The sequence below is a fragment of the Diaphorina citri genome, unplaced genomic scaffold (genome assembly GCF_000475195.1).
Source record: "Diaphorina citri unplaced genomic scaffold, Diaci psyllid genome assembly version 1.1 scaffold69, whole genome shotgun sequence".
NCBI classification, from domain to species: domain Eukaryota; kingdom Metazoa; phylum Arthropoda; class Insecta; order Hemiptera; family Psyllidae; genus Diaphorina; species Diaphorina citri.
In genome coordinates this window covers 269,684-286,538 of record NW_007377506.1, presented here as the reverse complement: position 1 = coordinate 286,538, position 16,855 = coordinate 269,684, and the positions used below count along the sequence as shown (strand labels likewise).

At 36.3% G+C, this 16,855-nt stretch overlaps 2 protein-coding genes and 1 long non-coding RNA gene across 6 annotated transcripts; 2 read left to right on the top strand and 1 right to left on the bottom strand.

Annotated features, from left to right (window-relative positions):
• Positions 1-5,131: 5,131 nt before the first annotated feature.
• LOC103520136 (poly(A) RNA polymerase, mitochondrial) lies at positions 5,132-9,701 on the top strand. 3 transcript variants are annotated; one of them, XM_017448612.2, is made up of 3 exons: positions 5,132-6,654; positions 6,744-7,598; positions 9,475-9,701. In XM_017448612.2, the coding sequence occupies exons 1-3, from the start codon at positions 5,775-5,777 to the stop codon at positions 9,549-9,551; spliced, it is 1,812 nt and encodes a 603-aa protein (XP_017304101.1). In that variant the 5' UTR covers positions 5,132-5,774; the 3' UTR covers positions 9,552-9,701. The 3 variants fall into 3 exon arrangements, with proteins under 3 accessions (XP_017304101.1, XP_017304104.1, XP_026687349.1); XM_017448615.2 differs by having other exon boundaries at positions 5,133-6,665; positions 6,755-7,598; XM_026831548.1 differs by lacking the exon at positions 9,475-9,701 and having other exon boundaries at positions 5,134-6,665; positions 6,755-8,478.
• A 355-nt stretch (positions 9,702-10,056) lies between these two features.
• LOC113472019 lies at positions 10,057-16,760 on the top strand. The gene is made up of 2 exons (XR_003394497.1): positions 10,057-10,172; positions 16,624-16,760. It is a non-coding gene; the product is annotated as an uncharacterized LOC113472019 (long non-coding RNA).
• Positions 11,572-13,662, bottom strand: LOC103520120 (stress-associated endoplasmic reticulum protein 2-like). 2 transcript variants are annotated; one of them, XM_008485220.3, is made up of 4 exons: positions 13,553-13,662; positions 13,259-13,411; positions 12,107-12,179; positions 11,572-11,892 (listed from the first exon to the last, which is right to left on the bottom strand). In XM_008485220.3, the coding sequence occupies exons 2-4, from the start codon at positions 13,340-13,342 to the stop codon at positions 11,855-11,857; spliced, it is 195 nt and encodes a 64-aa protein (XP_008483442.1). In that variant the 5' UTR covers positions 13,343-13,411; positions 13,553-13,662; the 3' UTR covers positions 11,572-11,854. The 2 variants fall into 2 exon arrangements, with proteins under 2 accessions (XP_008483442.1, XP_026687357.1); XM_026831556.1 differs by lacking the exon at positions 13,553-13,662 and having other exon boundaries at positions 13,259-13,413.
• Positions 16,761-16,855: the final 95 nt, after the last annotated feature.

Here is a 16,855-nt window from a genome sequence, read left to right as displayed (position 1 = left end):
AGTGGATTAAAATAATAATAATAATAATAACAAGCTGGGTCCATCCCTCCAGGAATTTTTTAGCCCGTAGTTTATTCGATCGTGATTAGAGAAAATCAGTACCTATGTACCTACCTAATTTGTTTAATATTTAGTTATCATTCTTGATTTGATTTTTTGATTTTACTTTCATGTAATGATTTAAAATCAAGACTAGAGCCCATTCTCCCTTTATTCCCAATATAAGGTTCACCAAGCAATGGTGTAACTTAACATAGGTGATGATAAAACCGGTCTTAAATAATCGACTGAAATATTTATTATCTAAAACTTCTTCACAATTTTTGTGGATATCACAGCATTACTAAGGGCCTCCTTTACTATTTATACATATAGTCTATAATTTTTCCTTTTACTCTGGTAATGCTGCCACTGGTCACTACTCAATTGTCCTCATGAGACTGAGTGCACCCCAAACTCCAAGCACAGGGCTGAAAAAAACCTTGGCTCCACTGGGAATCAAACCCGGACCTCCTGCATGCAAGCCTAGTGCAATACCCAATCAGAGGTTGCTAAAAAAAATAAACAAATTGTGTGTGTGGGGGGGGGGAGTTAAAGTATTAGTGCACATTCACAATGAAGACCATTGACTTTAGCCTAGACCCAGGACCATCTACCCTTGCACCAGTGTGTCCATAACAGAGCCAGGAATAAGGGGGAACAAAACACGGGGCTTTTTTTAGATACTGTACACTTGAACGTTTTGAGGTTAGAATGTTGTCAAGAATGTCTTGCAGAAAAAGTACTCAGCTCAATGCTCAATATCTTAATTTTCAGCTAGAGTCAGAGCTATGCTCTCTTGAGTCGGGGCTCTGTTATGTACATCTACTTAGGTAGAAAATACCTACCTACCTCCTAAAAATACCACAAATCTTTGTTTGTTGGAAATTTTTTACCATGATTTTTTTTCCCTCTGTTGCAGGTTTGGAGGAGAAAATGTGACACTTTTACAAAAGCTTCAAAACTTCTTTGATAAATTCAACAGTTTAGGAATTAAGGTGATCTCATTCTTTGGAAATTTTACACACAAAAACAAAAGGTCAGAATGGGTCCGTAGAAGATATGAAACAGTTAAGCGAGTATACAAGATAGTCAATCTAGTAGAGAGAAAATTATTTGACAACCATCCAAAAGAAGATTTGTTTGTGATTCCCCCTGGTCTCTGTTTTACATCAACCTCCATTATCAAACATGTTCTCAAGGAAAAAGTTATACAGAGTCTGACTGAGAACAGAGAGAAAATTATTTGACAACCATCCAAAAGAAGATTTGTTTGTGATTCCCCCTGGTCTCTGTTTTACATCAACCTCCATTATCAAATATGTTCTCAAGGAAAAAGTTATACAGAGTCTGACTGAGAATGATATTGAAATAATTACCTATGGGAAAAAGAACGCGATATAGTAAGCGATTAGTACAGTGATAGTCAGTGAGTTTTCCAGTGCGATATCTAAGTGTTTAGTACCGTGATAAGTGACATTAAAGTACCTAAGTGAAAGTTAGTGATAACCGTGATAGATAAGCGATCGTACTTTGTGATAAGAGATTGTACCTTGTAATAGCGATTATACCTAGTGACTGTGTACTCTTTTTGTGTAATAAATAAACTTATTGTACTCTAGATTTAAATAAACGAATTCGCGAGTGTTTTTACTAGACCTAATCTTTTACGAACCCGATCACGCCCACGTATACGTAACAATATGTAAAACACAATTATTCACAGTTTACCTAATCAACAGTCAGTTTCAGACCTCATCAGCTAAATTTTATTTAAACTATTTAGTAGATCCTATTTACAGGTGCTCCAAACTATGTTTTATTTATTTATTACATATTATTATTATTTATTTATTATTATTATTTTCACACAGGTGGCAAATCAATGTAGGCATGTGGAATGCCCAAATGGTGTGCCTCATGAATCTCAGCTGGTGCGTATTGTACGCAATATACGTGATAGAGGATGCCATTACTCCTTTGACGAAGTGTACAGTATGGTGATGGAATCAATACAAAGTTTCCATGTGTATCAGTTGGAACAAGAACTACATATTTTTATTATTATTACATCATTTAAAAATAATAACAAAAACATGAATGCAAACCTATCGTCATATACATAATTGAAATGAACTTCACCTAACAAAAAGCTTGTAACTTGTTACAGGAGACACCAGTGTACAAGTAGAAGAGTTTATTGTCACAGGGGAGGGTTGTTTTGATCAGTGTGTACCTCATATCAGACCAGCTAGATTAGCCTTTGTGAAACCTTTGCTCGAGGTTTGGAATTCTACTCTAGAACCTGATGAACGTAACTCAAATGATTACCAGGAATGTTTCGATCCAGAAATGACACTGGAAAATGTTGTCTATAAGAGTATTCCATCAACTGAGGTGAAAGACATGTGTAAAGAATACTTTGTTGATTTATTTTGTCAAAGTTGTCGCGTTTCACCTCAACTGAAACAAGACCTACTATCCAATTTCAAGCAAGGGTTCCCCCAAGCTGTACTGCTTCCTCTGTTCACATTCATCTATTTAGAGGCTGATAGTCATGCCTATCTACACCCTAGTGAGAGGGATGCTATCCTGTTCACATTCACAACAGTTTCTGTATTAACACCAAATGAGGTTCAATCGTTCAAACATCACAGACTCAAGAGAAGTACTGCTGTCCCTCTGATGCGAGCTGCCAATATGTTCCGACGTGCTGCACATGTGATGATAAACTTGAATGCAGTGTGTGGCTTCCCTATCCCTGTACAATGGGTTGATGGACATAACTTCTGGCAGGGAACCTTGGTGCAATTGTTTCATAATTTTCTCTACTATCAAAATCACAGCCAGCGTGAATTGTATCAAGTCATTGTGGAGGTTATTAGGACATTTGACAGTTCCAGTGTTGTAGATAGGTTTAAAAATCTAATCCAATCAGTTGCTGAGCTCAACTTGCTCCCCAGAGATTTTAGGACATGATATAGGAATGATACTTCTCCTACTTGAGTACAAATTTAACCTAAGTTTCAATTCCAGCGGCCTTCTCCAAGGTCAACAACGAGTGCACTTACTATGTACTGCCTTTGAAATTCCAAATCATAGAAATATTAGGTCGGTACTTTTAAGTGCTATAAACTGTACATCACTGTACATACTTTCATTTTTCCGTTAATCAAAAAATAAGTATGCCTGCCTAGTTAGCTTGGTGTGTTCATCTGCTTTGTAACGGCCAGGTCGCGGGTTCGATTCCCGCTCGGAGCGGATGTTATCCTAAACGGAGTAGTAACCAAATTATTAAGGTTCGTTCTCTCTCCTATCCTGTCTTCCTTCTCTCTTCGATTACGGGACGATTATAAGACCCTAGCAGTTACAGTTCCTCCTGTCAAACCTCTTAAATAATACATACATAATAATTATAATACCCAACGCATGGGTGGGGTCGCTTGTCCTTTTGCACGACCATTTGGAATCAGAATGGAACTTTCAAAAGTTTGCAGCCCTCCCTTGGCCAAACCGTTTGTCATAGGAACATGAAATTTTGTAAGCTTCTTTATTCATGTAAAAAGAACAAATTTTCAAGATTTCAAGTTGAATTGGGCCAGAATTACAGAGTGTGAAAAACCGGGTGAAATGGTTCCTGTAAAGATTACACAGTAGTGCTTTGCTGGAACATGGCCTGGCGCACTACCGTGCGCCCAGATTTTACTGTTGGACACAATACATTTTGTACCAGTACTTTCTAGCTATCTGAATTTCTGAATCTTAGGCTAGTTCAATGCAATTCTCTGGTAGCCAGCTTGGTTAGTAGCGCGTCTGCCTTGTAAGCGCTAGAGGCTGCGGGTTCGAAAAACTCCTGGCTGGGTGAGATTAAATGGGGCACAACCAAATGACAATTTTTTTCGAGGTAGAGTCCTATTCCGATGTAAAAGTACCCAAAAAGTGCATTGGCGCACTCAAAAACATCCAAAACGGTCCCTAAATCCCCTAAAATGTCGCTCAAAGGTCGCAAAAAAAAACAGCCATGGTTTACACATGAACTGACGTCATCACGAACTGACACATGAACTGACGTCATCACGAAAAAATGGCTGCCCGCAAAAATTATAGGGGCTCAACCAAATGACAATTTTTTTCAAGATAGAGTCCTATTCCGATGTAAAAGTACCCAAAAAGTGCATTGGCGCACTCAAAAACATCCAAAACGGTACCTAAATCCCCTAAAATGTCGCTAAAAGGTCACAAAAAAATAACGTTGAAACAGCCATGGTTTACACATGAACTGACGTCATCACGAACTGACACATGAACTGACGTCATCACGAAAAAATGGCTGCCCGCCCGTGACGTCAAAGTTCACGATTTACCGGCATTTTTTTAATCGATTTATCTCGGGATCTAGAAGTCGTAGAAGAAAAAGGAAAATTCCGTTGGTCCTCATTTTTCCTGCTCTATGACTTTGAAACATCACCCAAGTAAGCGCAACTGATCTATTGCACTCTGCCTCGTGACTATGATCAAGTGGTCAAATAACTAATCATTAATCATGGGTTAATAAGTTAATATTGAACGAATTGATTAGGAAATAGAAGCACATAATAAAGGTAATAATATTTAGCTATACATAATATGTAGGTACGTACCTACATTGTACATTGGTGCTTACTTAGATTAAATTGGCGCTAGGTATTAATAGATCAGTTGCGCTTACTTGGGTGGTGTTTCAAAGTCATAGAGCAGGAAAAATGAGGACCAACGGAATTTTTCTTTTTCTTCTACGACTTCTAGATCCCGAGATAAATCGATTTAAAAAATACCGGCAAATCGTAAACTTTGACGTCACGGCATACGCTCCCGTAGGCGATGACGTCACATCAAATGTCCCGAGCAAAGCTCCCTTGCAGGTAACGCATTAATGTGTTTGTGCGCATACGTTTCTGCGCAGTTCTTTCTGCTCCGCCGCTAGCGTGCTTGCATAGTGGCGCTACCTAGCGGACAAAAATAGCAACTGCGTTAAGTTTGACGTCACAAATCTTTGAACTTTTTCATTATAAAAATTGAATTTTCGACCTTTTACAGTTGTTTTTTCGGAGTTTTGACCTCAGATTTGGATTTTTCCCAACTTTTTACAAAGGAATCGACCATTTATTTATAATTTTTACCCACTTGCAACTCCTCCATTAACAAATAAGAGGGTGGTAATGGTAACCCATACTATACGAGGTAGGTACATAAAATATGTTATAGGGGTTTAACTAAACTACGAGGTAGGTACATAAAATATATTATTATAGGGGTTTAACGTCACTTTTAACAACTTGGGTCTTCTCATGACTAGGTTTTTAGCCACCATTTGGCATCAACAAGCTACCAGCCTCCTCAATTTAAATCTCACTCAGCCTGAGAGGAGCCAGTAACCTAGCAGCACGTGATTGCTTAGCACTCTTAGCAGTTGGTCACCCATCTATAGATATAGGTATCTATATGCTAACCACGCGCAACGTTCCTTCAGTGCATTCAACGTTCTAAAAGTCGCGCCGCTGGCCGCTGCGCTGGTACTGAAGTTGTGAATGAATTCAAATACGCGCCATTACTACGCCTATATGAAGTTCACATTATCCTTAATAGAGTGCGTCAGGATCGTCATAAATAATAATCCTGGCGCGAAAATTTAAATAAATAACTATCTTGGAAAAAGAAACTAGAGGTGAGGTTATTAGATTATAGATTAATGAAAAATGTGGAGTTTCAAAAATGTTTTTTCTTTTTCTAAAGCTCTAAAAGATCCCAGTGGGAATGTATTGTCCAAGTATTTTGTTCCAAGTAAGTTCTCTTCTCAGTGTATAACACCTCCTACACCATTCAGAAACTCCAGTTCAAGAAAATCATTTGTTCCGTTTGATCAAGGCATAGAATACAGAAGACTTGAAGCACAGAGAAGTATTCTGGTACAAGTACAATCAGAGAAATCTTGTCATGAGTTATACTCATTTGCCTCACAGTTTGGCACTGTCCAGTCCATGCATCACTATACACTGCCTGGCCAAACACACTTTGTTATTGTCGAGATGAAAGATTCTCAGGTTACTCGAAGGATTTTAAACAAGTGTGGCCATTTAGACAAGAGTCAAGTTATTCCTGTGAGGTCTCCATTCCTGTGGTTTAGAGCAAACAAGAACAAAACTAAACTATCAGATGAGAGTGACTATGCAAAGATTAACTGTGATACTCACAATGTTTTTCCACCAACAGAAGATCATGTTAGAGAATGTCTTGCTAGTTGTAACACAATCACTCAGCAAATGACAACACTTCACAACATTACCAAGATGAATGACATAAATACTCGGCTCAGGTTTTTAGTTGCTTATCAAGTAGAACTTGCTTTATCAGGTTTATTCCCACTCTGTGCTATATTCCCTTTTGGATCTTCAGTGAATAATTTTGGTAAATTGGGATGTGACCTGGATTTAGTTTTACAGCTCGATTTACAAAGTCAAGGAGATAATGATCAATGTCGCTTAATGTTCCATTGTAAATCATCACTAGGTAGTGAACGATCTCAGACACTTCGACATCTTGAAACAGTGGGAGATTTGTTACAGTTGTTTCTACCAGGATGTAGTCAGGTAAAGAGAATCCTAGGTGCTCGTGTTCCAATCATCAAATACAATCATGATATGTCTGCACTCAGTTGTTTCTACCAGGATGTAGTCAGGTAAAGAGAATCCTAGGTGCTCGTGTTCCAATCATCAAATACAATCATGATATGTCTGCACTTGAGTGTGACTTGTCTATGACAAACTTGACAGCACTGTATATGGCCGAGTTACTTTATTTGTTTGGTGAGATAGACTGGAGAGTCAGGCCTCTGGTGTTCACCATTAAGAAGTGGGCCAAGGATATTAATCTGACAAATCCTACACCAGGCAGATGGATTACTAATTTCTCTCTTACACTTCTTGTGCTCTTCTATCTTCAATCAGTGAAAGTTTTGCCACCTCTCAAGTTGTTAATAGATGAAGCAAGTCTCAAAGATAGAAGGATATCAGAGGATGGTGTTAACTGTACATTTGTTCGAGATATCACCAAACTGCAATTCCATCCTTCCATACCAGAGCAGAGCACAGACTCATTGACAACCCTACTGTTTGGGTTCTTTGAATTCTACAGCCAATATGATTTCAATAACCAAGGAATTTCTCTTTATCTAGGTAGTCCCATACCTAAACCAGAACATGGAGCTTTGTATATAAATAATCCTTTGGAGAGAGGTCTTAATGTTAGCAAGAATGTTAGCTTTGAAGAGTTAGAAAGACTGAAAGTAGAAGTCAGAAATGCATCATGGACTTTGGAGTCAACAGCAAACAGTAATAATAAACCTAGTCACACACCAAGTGAATCCTGGGGTCTTTTGGAACTGTTCAAGAAACAAAATCTCAGTGAAAAAGCCAAGTCTGTATTCTTCAGTGAAAAATCAAGACCAAAAGAGAGAATGGTGTCAGTTGAAGATTTATTTTCAACAGAAACAAGTGAGGACAGTCAGGTTCCAGTAGAACCAGATTTCAAAAAAAGAAAACCTATTAGTGCCCAAACTCTCAAGGCTGTTCAAAAAGCAATGAAAACCAAATGAAGATGATAATGACCTGTATGTAATATAACATCCTTTTTGTATGAAGGACTTTTACCATACCTAGGTACTTGTGAAAGCTTTTCATGTACCTATGTACCTGCATAGGAATAGAATTACTTGAACACATTTGCCCAATTCCTGAAACAGTTGTAGGTAGGTACTTAACAAGCCAATTCATCATTTATTGTAAGATTTTGATTATTTCCCTTTAAATTGATTCATGTGTTTCTTGTTAATAAACAAGTTGTATAGGGCATAAAACCAACATCAATCATGGTGTGACCTTGTCATGCTGCTAACTAAATCAGAATGTACAAGTCTTATCAAACAGCAAGGGGTGTGAGCTTTGTTCAGCCATAGCAGTGTACACTTCATATGAACCTAGTATGAAATAAAAACTAATCACTTAAATTTTAAAGATAAATCTCATTTTCTTTAATTAGCTGGAATGAAATAATCTGGGCATGTTTCATCTTCCAAACTCAAAACTGAAGTATAAACATAAAATGCTCAGGAGAGATGTAAAAACAACAAAAGTAGAGCTTAAAATAAGAAGCTAACATGTCAAGGTTTTTTTGCTGCATAGGAGTAAAATTTCTATGCATAAATAATAATGGAACAATTAAAATGGTCCTAACAAAAAGCAGCTGAACTTTTTCCTTCTTTGTTTAGAGGGTGAATTCTAAGATTTGTAAGGTTTCAAGTATTATCCCTTTGAATGTTCTTATCAGAACAGCTTATGTCTCAAATGATCATAACTTCTTAGAACTCATTTCAATAATTTGACACAAAATAAAAAATAAATCGAATTTTTAGTCCGTCCTTCCTTTATTATTACTAATAATAAAAGGTATAGTGGACGGACTATTGTATTCGCGTCGGTGTCTGTCTGTCAGTCTGTTCCCATAGAAGGACTTATCCAAACCTGGTCGACCTATATATCAAATTAAAGTTCTTTTTACCAGAAACACGAAAATGGTGGTGCAAATTTTGTCCAGAGAACCATAAAGTCAAAAATAAAAAAAAAAAAACCGGTTTTTTGGGGGATTTTTTTCACATTTTCTTATAAACAAATAAACATAAATGAAATAAATTTGTACAAAATAGGTTACATTTCTATAAGTACTACAGTTCATCTGTATCATTGCACAGAACGTGGGGAACAAGTATCAGTGTTTTACAATTTTGCATTTCTGTTCAAATTAGACCCGACTATGGTTGATTTTATTGCAAATACATGTTCTACATTAAAATAGAAATGTAACCAACTATTACATAAAATGAACTTAAAAATAAAGATTCCTATCTGACCAAGAAAAGTAATAAATGTATTTTATTATTTTTTTTCTTTTTTTCATTACTCAAAACCTATGTAATAAAAAGTTTCTTTGCAAGTTGTGGAATGTAATAATGGCTACCTCCTTGTAAATAGCTTTTATTAACTACTGAATTAAACTATGGGAGTGATATAGTTTACATTTTTGGGAATATGGTTCTTGGCATTGCAGCAACTATACAAGACAACAACAGTCCTATCAATAGTATACTGTGATTCAAATACACTTCATTTCAAATTTCAACTATTTTGGAAAACTATAATTTTGATGTAATGCCAATGCAGAAATTTAGAAGTAAATGACAGGAAAGGAAGTAGATACCTAAACTTTCAAACAAATTTTCTGAGAAGGTAAAGGTACCTGTTTGACTATAGTTTAGAATTATCAATTTAGATAAATTTCATTTCCCTATTAATTTACATTTACCAACAGAAACAAGTGAGGACAGTCAGGTTCCAGTAGAACCAGATTTCAAAAAAAGAAAACCTATTAGTGCCCAAACTCTCAAGGCTGTGCAAAAAGCAATGAAAACCAAACGAAGATGATAATGACCTGTATGTAATATAACATCCATTTTGTATGAAGGACTTTTACCATACCTAGGTACTTGTGAAAGCTTTTCATGTACCTATGTACCATTGTACCTGCATAAGAATAGAATTACTTGAACACATTTGCCAAATTCCTGAAACAGTTGTAGGTACTTAACAAGCCAATTCATCATTTATTGTAAGATTTTGATTATTTCCCTTTAAATTAATTCATGTGTTTCATGTAAGTTGGAAGGCGAATTCCACAAAATTATCAGTCCTGTTGTCTGTTGTTGTTTTCGTCGACGTGTGAGAAAATCGAAAAGTAAACAAAGCGTCACATCACGACACTGTTGCCAGCTTGTGACCGTACGGTAAAAAATTTGAATTGGTACGGCAAAACAAAACGCGTGTGTCACTATTTTTTCTCTGTGGTGATAATGGTGAGCGCGAAAATTTAAATTTCATTTAACTACAAGGATTTTAGTAATTAAATAATTAATTAGATAGGTAATTAGCATGTACAAAAACCTGTTCATCATAGTGGGTGTTCTGTTCTACTTTTAACCATTATTTAAATTGGTGTTTCCAGCTTGATCTAGGTCACTGAAGATCAAAATTAATGTTGGAAGCCCTGTAAGTACCGATAAAATATAGTCTAAAAGCTAGTCAAGAAGTAAACTTGTATTAATCAAAATAAATATAGAGAGGCTGTAACAAGGTAATGTTACACCAAGGTAATGTAACATTACCTGAAAAACCGACAGCAGCCGGATCAACTCCGTGCACACACAAACGCTCTTTGCAAGCCAATGTTTGTTGAAAAATGATTGCAAACAATGCATGCTTAGTGTAACATTACCTTTAAACATAAAGAAACCTTTACAAACTCAAGTCACTAATGATCCTAAAGCTAGGATTAACTTGTTTGCTCAGTGGGAAAATATTTGCACAAGAAATATAAATATTTGTTTGCAGGGGTATTACATGTGAGCAAATATTGTGTTTGAAAATGTTTGCTCAAATAGAGAAAAATAAAAATTTGCAAGATTTTTAAAAGATTGAAATACTTTCATTACTAGTATAGCTTGCTATACTGTAGTAATAGAAAGTAAAAATGTAGGTAGGAATACCTACTTACATAATTATGTAGATGTATGTACCTAGGTACAGTAGGTAATGTCTCAGTTTTTACAGAAGATGATTTTCTAGTTCTTATCTCAAGCTTTCCTGTCTTCAGTGAGTTGTTAAATCCATGCAATGTACTGTTTGAAGTAGTCCAGTTCCACTCCAGTTGATGTCATTACGCTTGACAGAATCTGCAAATGGGTTTGCATTTTGTACCTTGGTGTTGTATTTTTCACAGAAGATGATTTTCTAGTTCTTATCTCAAGCTTTCCTGTCTTCAGTGAGTTGTTAAATCCATGCAATGTACTGTTTGAAGTAGTCCGGTTCTACTCCGGTTGATGTCATTACGCTTGACAGAATCTGCAAATGGGTTTGCATTTTGTACCTTGGTGTTGTATTTTTTGTTTTCTAATTTCTTCAATTTCCATCACATCACAAGGCTTCTTGTTGCTCTTCTTAAAAAAAAAAAAAAAAAAAAAAAAAAAAAAAAAAAAACGAGCAGGGTCCGTCCCTCCGGGAATTTTTTTAGCCTGTAGTGATTAGAGAAAACCGGTCTAAAAATAACAACTGAAGTGTTATCTAAAACTTTCTCGCTTTGAGTTCATAGGTTGTTGTGACAAATTTCAAGATCAGAGCTCATTTGTGTGAGAAAATGTGAAAAAAATTCCCCAAAAACCAGTTTTTTTTTTTTTCTTTTGGTTTTTTGGCTTTATGGTTTTCTGGACAAAATTTGCACCACCATTTTCGTGTTCCTGGTAAAAAGACCTTTAATTTGATATATAGATCAACTAGGTTTTGATAAGTCCTTCTATGGGGACAGAGAGACAGACAGACAGACGACACTGAAGCAATCAAATATACGAGACCTTGTTTAGACTGCTGGGGTAAAGGGACTTTTCAGTCCTATTCGGGTAGGATAAACAAGGTATATTCTATTCCCCACTTGAAACACTTTATACTTAAAAGTTGAAGGGAATTTCAAAGACAAAAATATTCATTGCTTAAAATAATAAAGGGTCTATCATTTAACTATAAGAAAGGAGAGAAATATTGAAGAAATTAAATCAATACTTATTTGTTTGATAAAATAAAAAAAATCATACAAATTTATCTTGTGCTGGTGGCAGATGACTGTAGCATCATGATGTTGAGATAAGAGTAGTGGTGGTCATGGTGGTGCTAGCATGTCACTATGCCATTCTTATACTTTGAATAATTTGGAAGATAGCTGGAAATGAGAAAAAAAGCAATAGTAATGGTCTGCATAAAATCAAGTAACTAGGTATGTAGTGTAGAGAAAACTTCAAATTCATTATTTCAATGATGATAAGGTACTTTTGCAGGCATAAAAATAAAACAAATTACCTACTTCTCAAGACTATAGCTCCTGTTGTAATTTTTTGTTTTTCATTTCTGGGGAAAATAAATTAATATTTACATACCAGAGCCACAGACAACAAACACAAAGAGTGCCAGCAACCAAGGTCCAACAGGATATTTTTCTTCTTGGGGCTTCTGTAAACGATACAAAAGATATAATGAATATCAGTAAAAGACAATTTTATTACAGTTGACTCTCGATAATTTGAAATTGGAGGGACCTGACTATTATTTTGAATTATTGAGAGTTTCAATTTACTGAGATGTTCGAATTAGCAAGAGAGAAACAAGCTGGGCCCATCCCTCTGAGAATTTTTTAGCCCATAGTTTGTTCAATCATGGTTAAAGAAAATCAGTACTTATGTACCTACCTAATTTGTTCGAATTATTGAAGGTTTGAATTACCGAGAGTCGTATTTTTTTTATATTTTTTTTTACATTTATCCTTTAAATCACTACATCCTACAAAGTTCATAAAAAAAAAACTTTCAACAATTACCTACTTTATTTACAATAGTGATCTCTCATTCAGGAGTGCTTTTTTTTTCTCAATAATATTACATCAGAGACTCCATACTTCATTTTATTTTTTAAAGTTTGATAGAGGTAACTCTAACAATGATGGGCTTCTTGTCCCAAAAATCAAAGAGGGAATGGCAGAAGAGAAACTCAACTGTTCTGAAAACAAACCTCATCTGTTCAAGCCAATGTTAACCCTGGGTTGGAATTTAAAGCATGACCAAAAATTTACAAGGCAGACACAATCCTCTCCAAGCTAACTAGGTTGGTTGGAATTATTTTGATTGGCTTTCACCAGCTTTTGATGTAGGTTAAGACAATATGTTTGACGTAAGCTTGTACCCATTACTTTTTATGCTAGTTTTGATCTCAGGCCCAGCTTTCTAGTGATGGACATAGATACATCGTCTTACATGATTAAACAAGGTATCTATAGATTGAGCACAAGAGGATATCTATTGATCCAAGATAGTATGGAACAAAACTTGGTACTAAGTAATATGTTTGACGTAAGCTTGTACCCATTACTTTTTATGCTAGTTTTGATCTCAGGCCCAGCTTTCTAGTGATGGACATAGATACATCATCTTACATGATTAAACAAGGTACCTATAGAGCACAAGAGGATATCTATTGATCCAAGATAGTATGGAACAAAACTTGGTACTAAGTGTAGGTAGGTAGTAGGTACTTACTGATGTCTTTGGTACATTGCCTCTCAGAGTGACGTTCTTGCTGGCCTTTTCGTTGGCTATTCTCATTCTTTGTTTTGGGGCCATTGTTTTTCGATTTGTGTGTGTTTCTGAAGGATACTTTGAGTTCTCACGGCTAAAAGGGAATGAGAATGCCTCTCAGAGTGACGTTCTTGCTGGCCTTTTCGTTGGCTATTCTCATTCTTTGTTTTGGGGCCATTGTTTTTCGATTTGTGTGTGTTCCTGAAGGATACTTTGAGTTCTCAACTTCTCACGGCTAAAAGGGAATGAGAAAACTTCCAACCAAATGAAAGTTGGAAGGCGAATTCCACAAAATTATCAGTCCTGTTGTCTGTTGTTGTTTTCGTCGACGTGTGAGAAAATCGAAAAGTAAACAAATCGTCACATCACGACACTGTTGCCAGCTTGTGACCGTACGGTAAAAAATTTAAATTGGTACGGCAAAACAAAACGCGTGTGTTGGTGCTTAATGCTTGCAATGGTTATACTAGTCAACGCTGGGAACTTGAGTCTGTGTCTTGGAAGTGAAGAGTTAAGTAGTTGTATTCAATTATGTGAAATAAAAGTCAGTCAATATGGCCGAATCTCAACACCCTGTGGTGCTTAATGCTTGCAATGGTTATACTAGTCAACGCTGGGAACTTGAGTCTGTGTCTTGGAAGTGAAGAGTTAAGTAGTTGTATTCGATTATATGAAATAAAAGTCAGTCAATATGGCCGAATCTCAACACCCGCTGCCAAGCTCGATCATGTTTACCCAGTGTTTCCACTCGCTTAAAATCCCTCATCTAGTTGTAAATATCTCAATATCCTCCCTTAATTCCTGTTGTATCCCTCACACAACTCGAAAATCCCCGGAGAAAGGACAAAATCCCTAAAAGTGGAAACAGTACGTAAGCGCTCGTGGCAGCAAGTGTGGTGGCGCCATTACGTTCAAACTAAAATTCCGTAGAAAATTTGTCTTATGACTGACTTTTATTTCACATAATCGAATACAACTAAATTCAGTTCATCCCTAACCTGCAGTCAGGTACTGCGGCGGCCCCATTCAGGCTGGGTGAGGCGGGTAGCTTGTCGCCGAATACCGGGTGAAACCCCCCTCATTGAAAACTAGCAGGTATATACTAACGTTAAACCTTTCACCCTCTTTCTTACTTTCTAGTTCGCGGATTTGGCAATTATGTTCGCGGATTCGCGTCCCGAATCGACATTTTGGATATTTGGCAAGCCTACCTATCTTAACCAAAAGTTTTGTGTTACATTCTTGTCTCATTTGTGGACTACATACCAAATTTCAAGTCTCTAGCTCATACCGTTCCCGAGATATTATTGAATTACACTGAAAACCGCCAAAAAGCGGTAAAATGCCGCCAACCGTTGCACCGATCTTAACCAAAAGTTTCGTGTCGCATCTTTGTCACATTAGATAGCTGCATGTCAAATTTCAAGTCTCTAGCCCTTACCGTTCTTGAGATATCTTGTTTACAGACAGACACACACGGACCAATGGCTGAAACTTTCTAGTCTAGAGAACTCAAAACGTGTTTTGGCACTAAAAACTGACCATCGAAAATTTGCTTCGATTACATTACTTTCTTTCCTTTAGGATAAGGAAAGTAAAAAGACAAAACATGGAACTCATTTCGGTCGTTCAATTACTCAAGTTTCGTCGAATGGCATATTCACATTCTCGGATCCATCCTCCAAATTTAGACACAAATGTTCGTCTACGTTGCGTCATTTATTTCATGAACTTGAAATCTTAATCATTATCAGATTTAAGTGTTAGTTCAGATTTTCAAGAAATTATATTATGTATCTGATTTCAGATTGGCAAGAAATCAGCAGGATTACATAGACAGGAGAGGTGTTCATGTGGTTGTCGGACATTACCTAGGTGACTCTGTGGATGGAGGATTACACAGCAATTTGAGTGATGGTAAGTATCTACTCTAGGAGTCATTGGTAGTACAAATGAAAACTGCGAGAGAGGTAGAACTTTATATTTAAAACTCCTAAAAAAGCGAAACATACCTTTCAAAATAACTAGGCTGGCATTTTCCGTTTCTATGATACGTTTAGCTTGGTCAGATAGACTGTGTATTAGTATTAGTATATTAGTACCTATGTATCTATGTCCCTTGTATTGGAAGAGACCATCCTATTATTTCTCTGTCATACTATGAAGCATCAGGTAGAGATTAACATGATATTCTGGATATTTTCCTCGTTCCAAATGTAGGTAGGTATCTATCTAGGTAGCTAGGTACATAGGTCGTAGGTATCTATCTAGGTACATAGGTAGGTATCTATCTAGGTACATAGGTAGTAGGTACAATTACTTGTTAATAGTGGTCATATGGTCACGCACGGAAGCGAAACATCTACAATTCTACATAGGTAGGTACTACATATAACTTTATTACATGTGTACCTACTATACGAGTAATATACGTATTCATACTGCGTAGTCAGATGGGCCCAAAAGATCTGATGAGAAATTTTCATTTGTGTTCAACATTTCTTCAAAATTGGACAAACCGTCCGAGAATTATGGCAAAACAAACAAACGTACAGACACACTGACTATGGATGACAAGTTCTTCGGTAGAATACGTCATGTACAGACACACAAGTGTGTGGAAAAGGTAAGTGAATAATTCAAATGGTATCTGACATTGAAACCAAGTGTAATTCAACTTGTGGTATCTAACAGATGAGGACAAGAGATCATTGAAATAACGAACAGATTTGCAAGTTTTAAACTCCATGATTTTGTTTTAGATTGTCTATTCCACAGGCAGTTTGTTCAGCATTGATGATATTTGGTACATATAGCTTACAAAGAGGAAAGTTACTCATTTTGGTTCTGTTTCAACACGTTAGTAAAATCAAAAAATCAAATCAAGAATAATAATAAACTGAATATTAAACAAATTAGGTAGGTAGATAGGTACTGATTTTCTCTAATCACGATGGAATAAACTACGGGCTAAAAAATTCCCGGAGGGACGGGTCCAGCTTGTTATTACTATTGTAATAATAAAGGAAGGACAGACTAAAAATTGATAATTAGATATTGGAAGAAGAAAAAAACATTTAACATTGACTTGTAGTGTATTGGTTACGCTTGTCGCTTTGATTTTGATTCTGGTTTCAGGTTCCAGACAAGTCATCAAGAGCATCACCTGCACCAAGTTCAAGGGACGGGTCCAGCTTGTTATTACTATTGTAATAATAAAGGAAGGACAGACTAAAAATTGATAATTAGATATTGGAAGAAGAAAAAACATTTAACATTGACTTGTAGTGTATTAGTTACGCTTGTCGCTTTGATTCTGGTTTCAGGTTCCAGACAAGTCATCAAGAGCATCGCCTGCACCAAGTTCAAATCAGTGAATCAGTCTGAATACATCCTGCCATCGGACTGGTTCATAACAAATTCACGATCAAAATTATTTAGCGAGAAAATCGGCGCGCGGAAATTTGTTCAAACTTTATTTTAAGATTTTTAATTTTTTATTTTTAACAAGATAGATTCCCTTGATTAATCTATATTTCAATCAACTTGGTACCTACC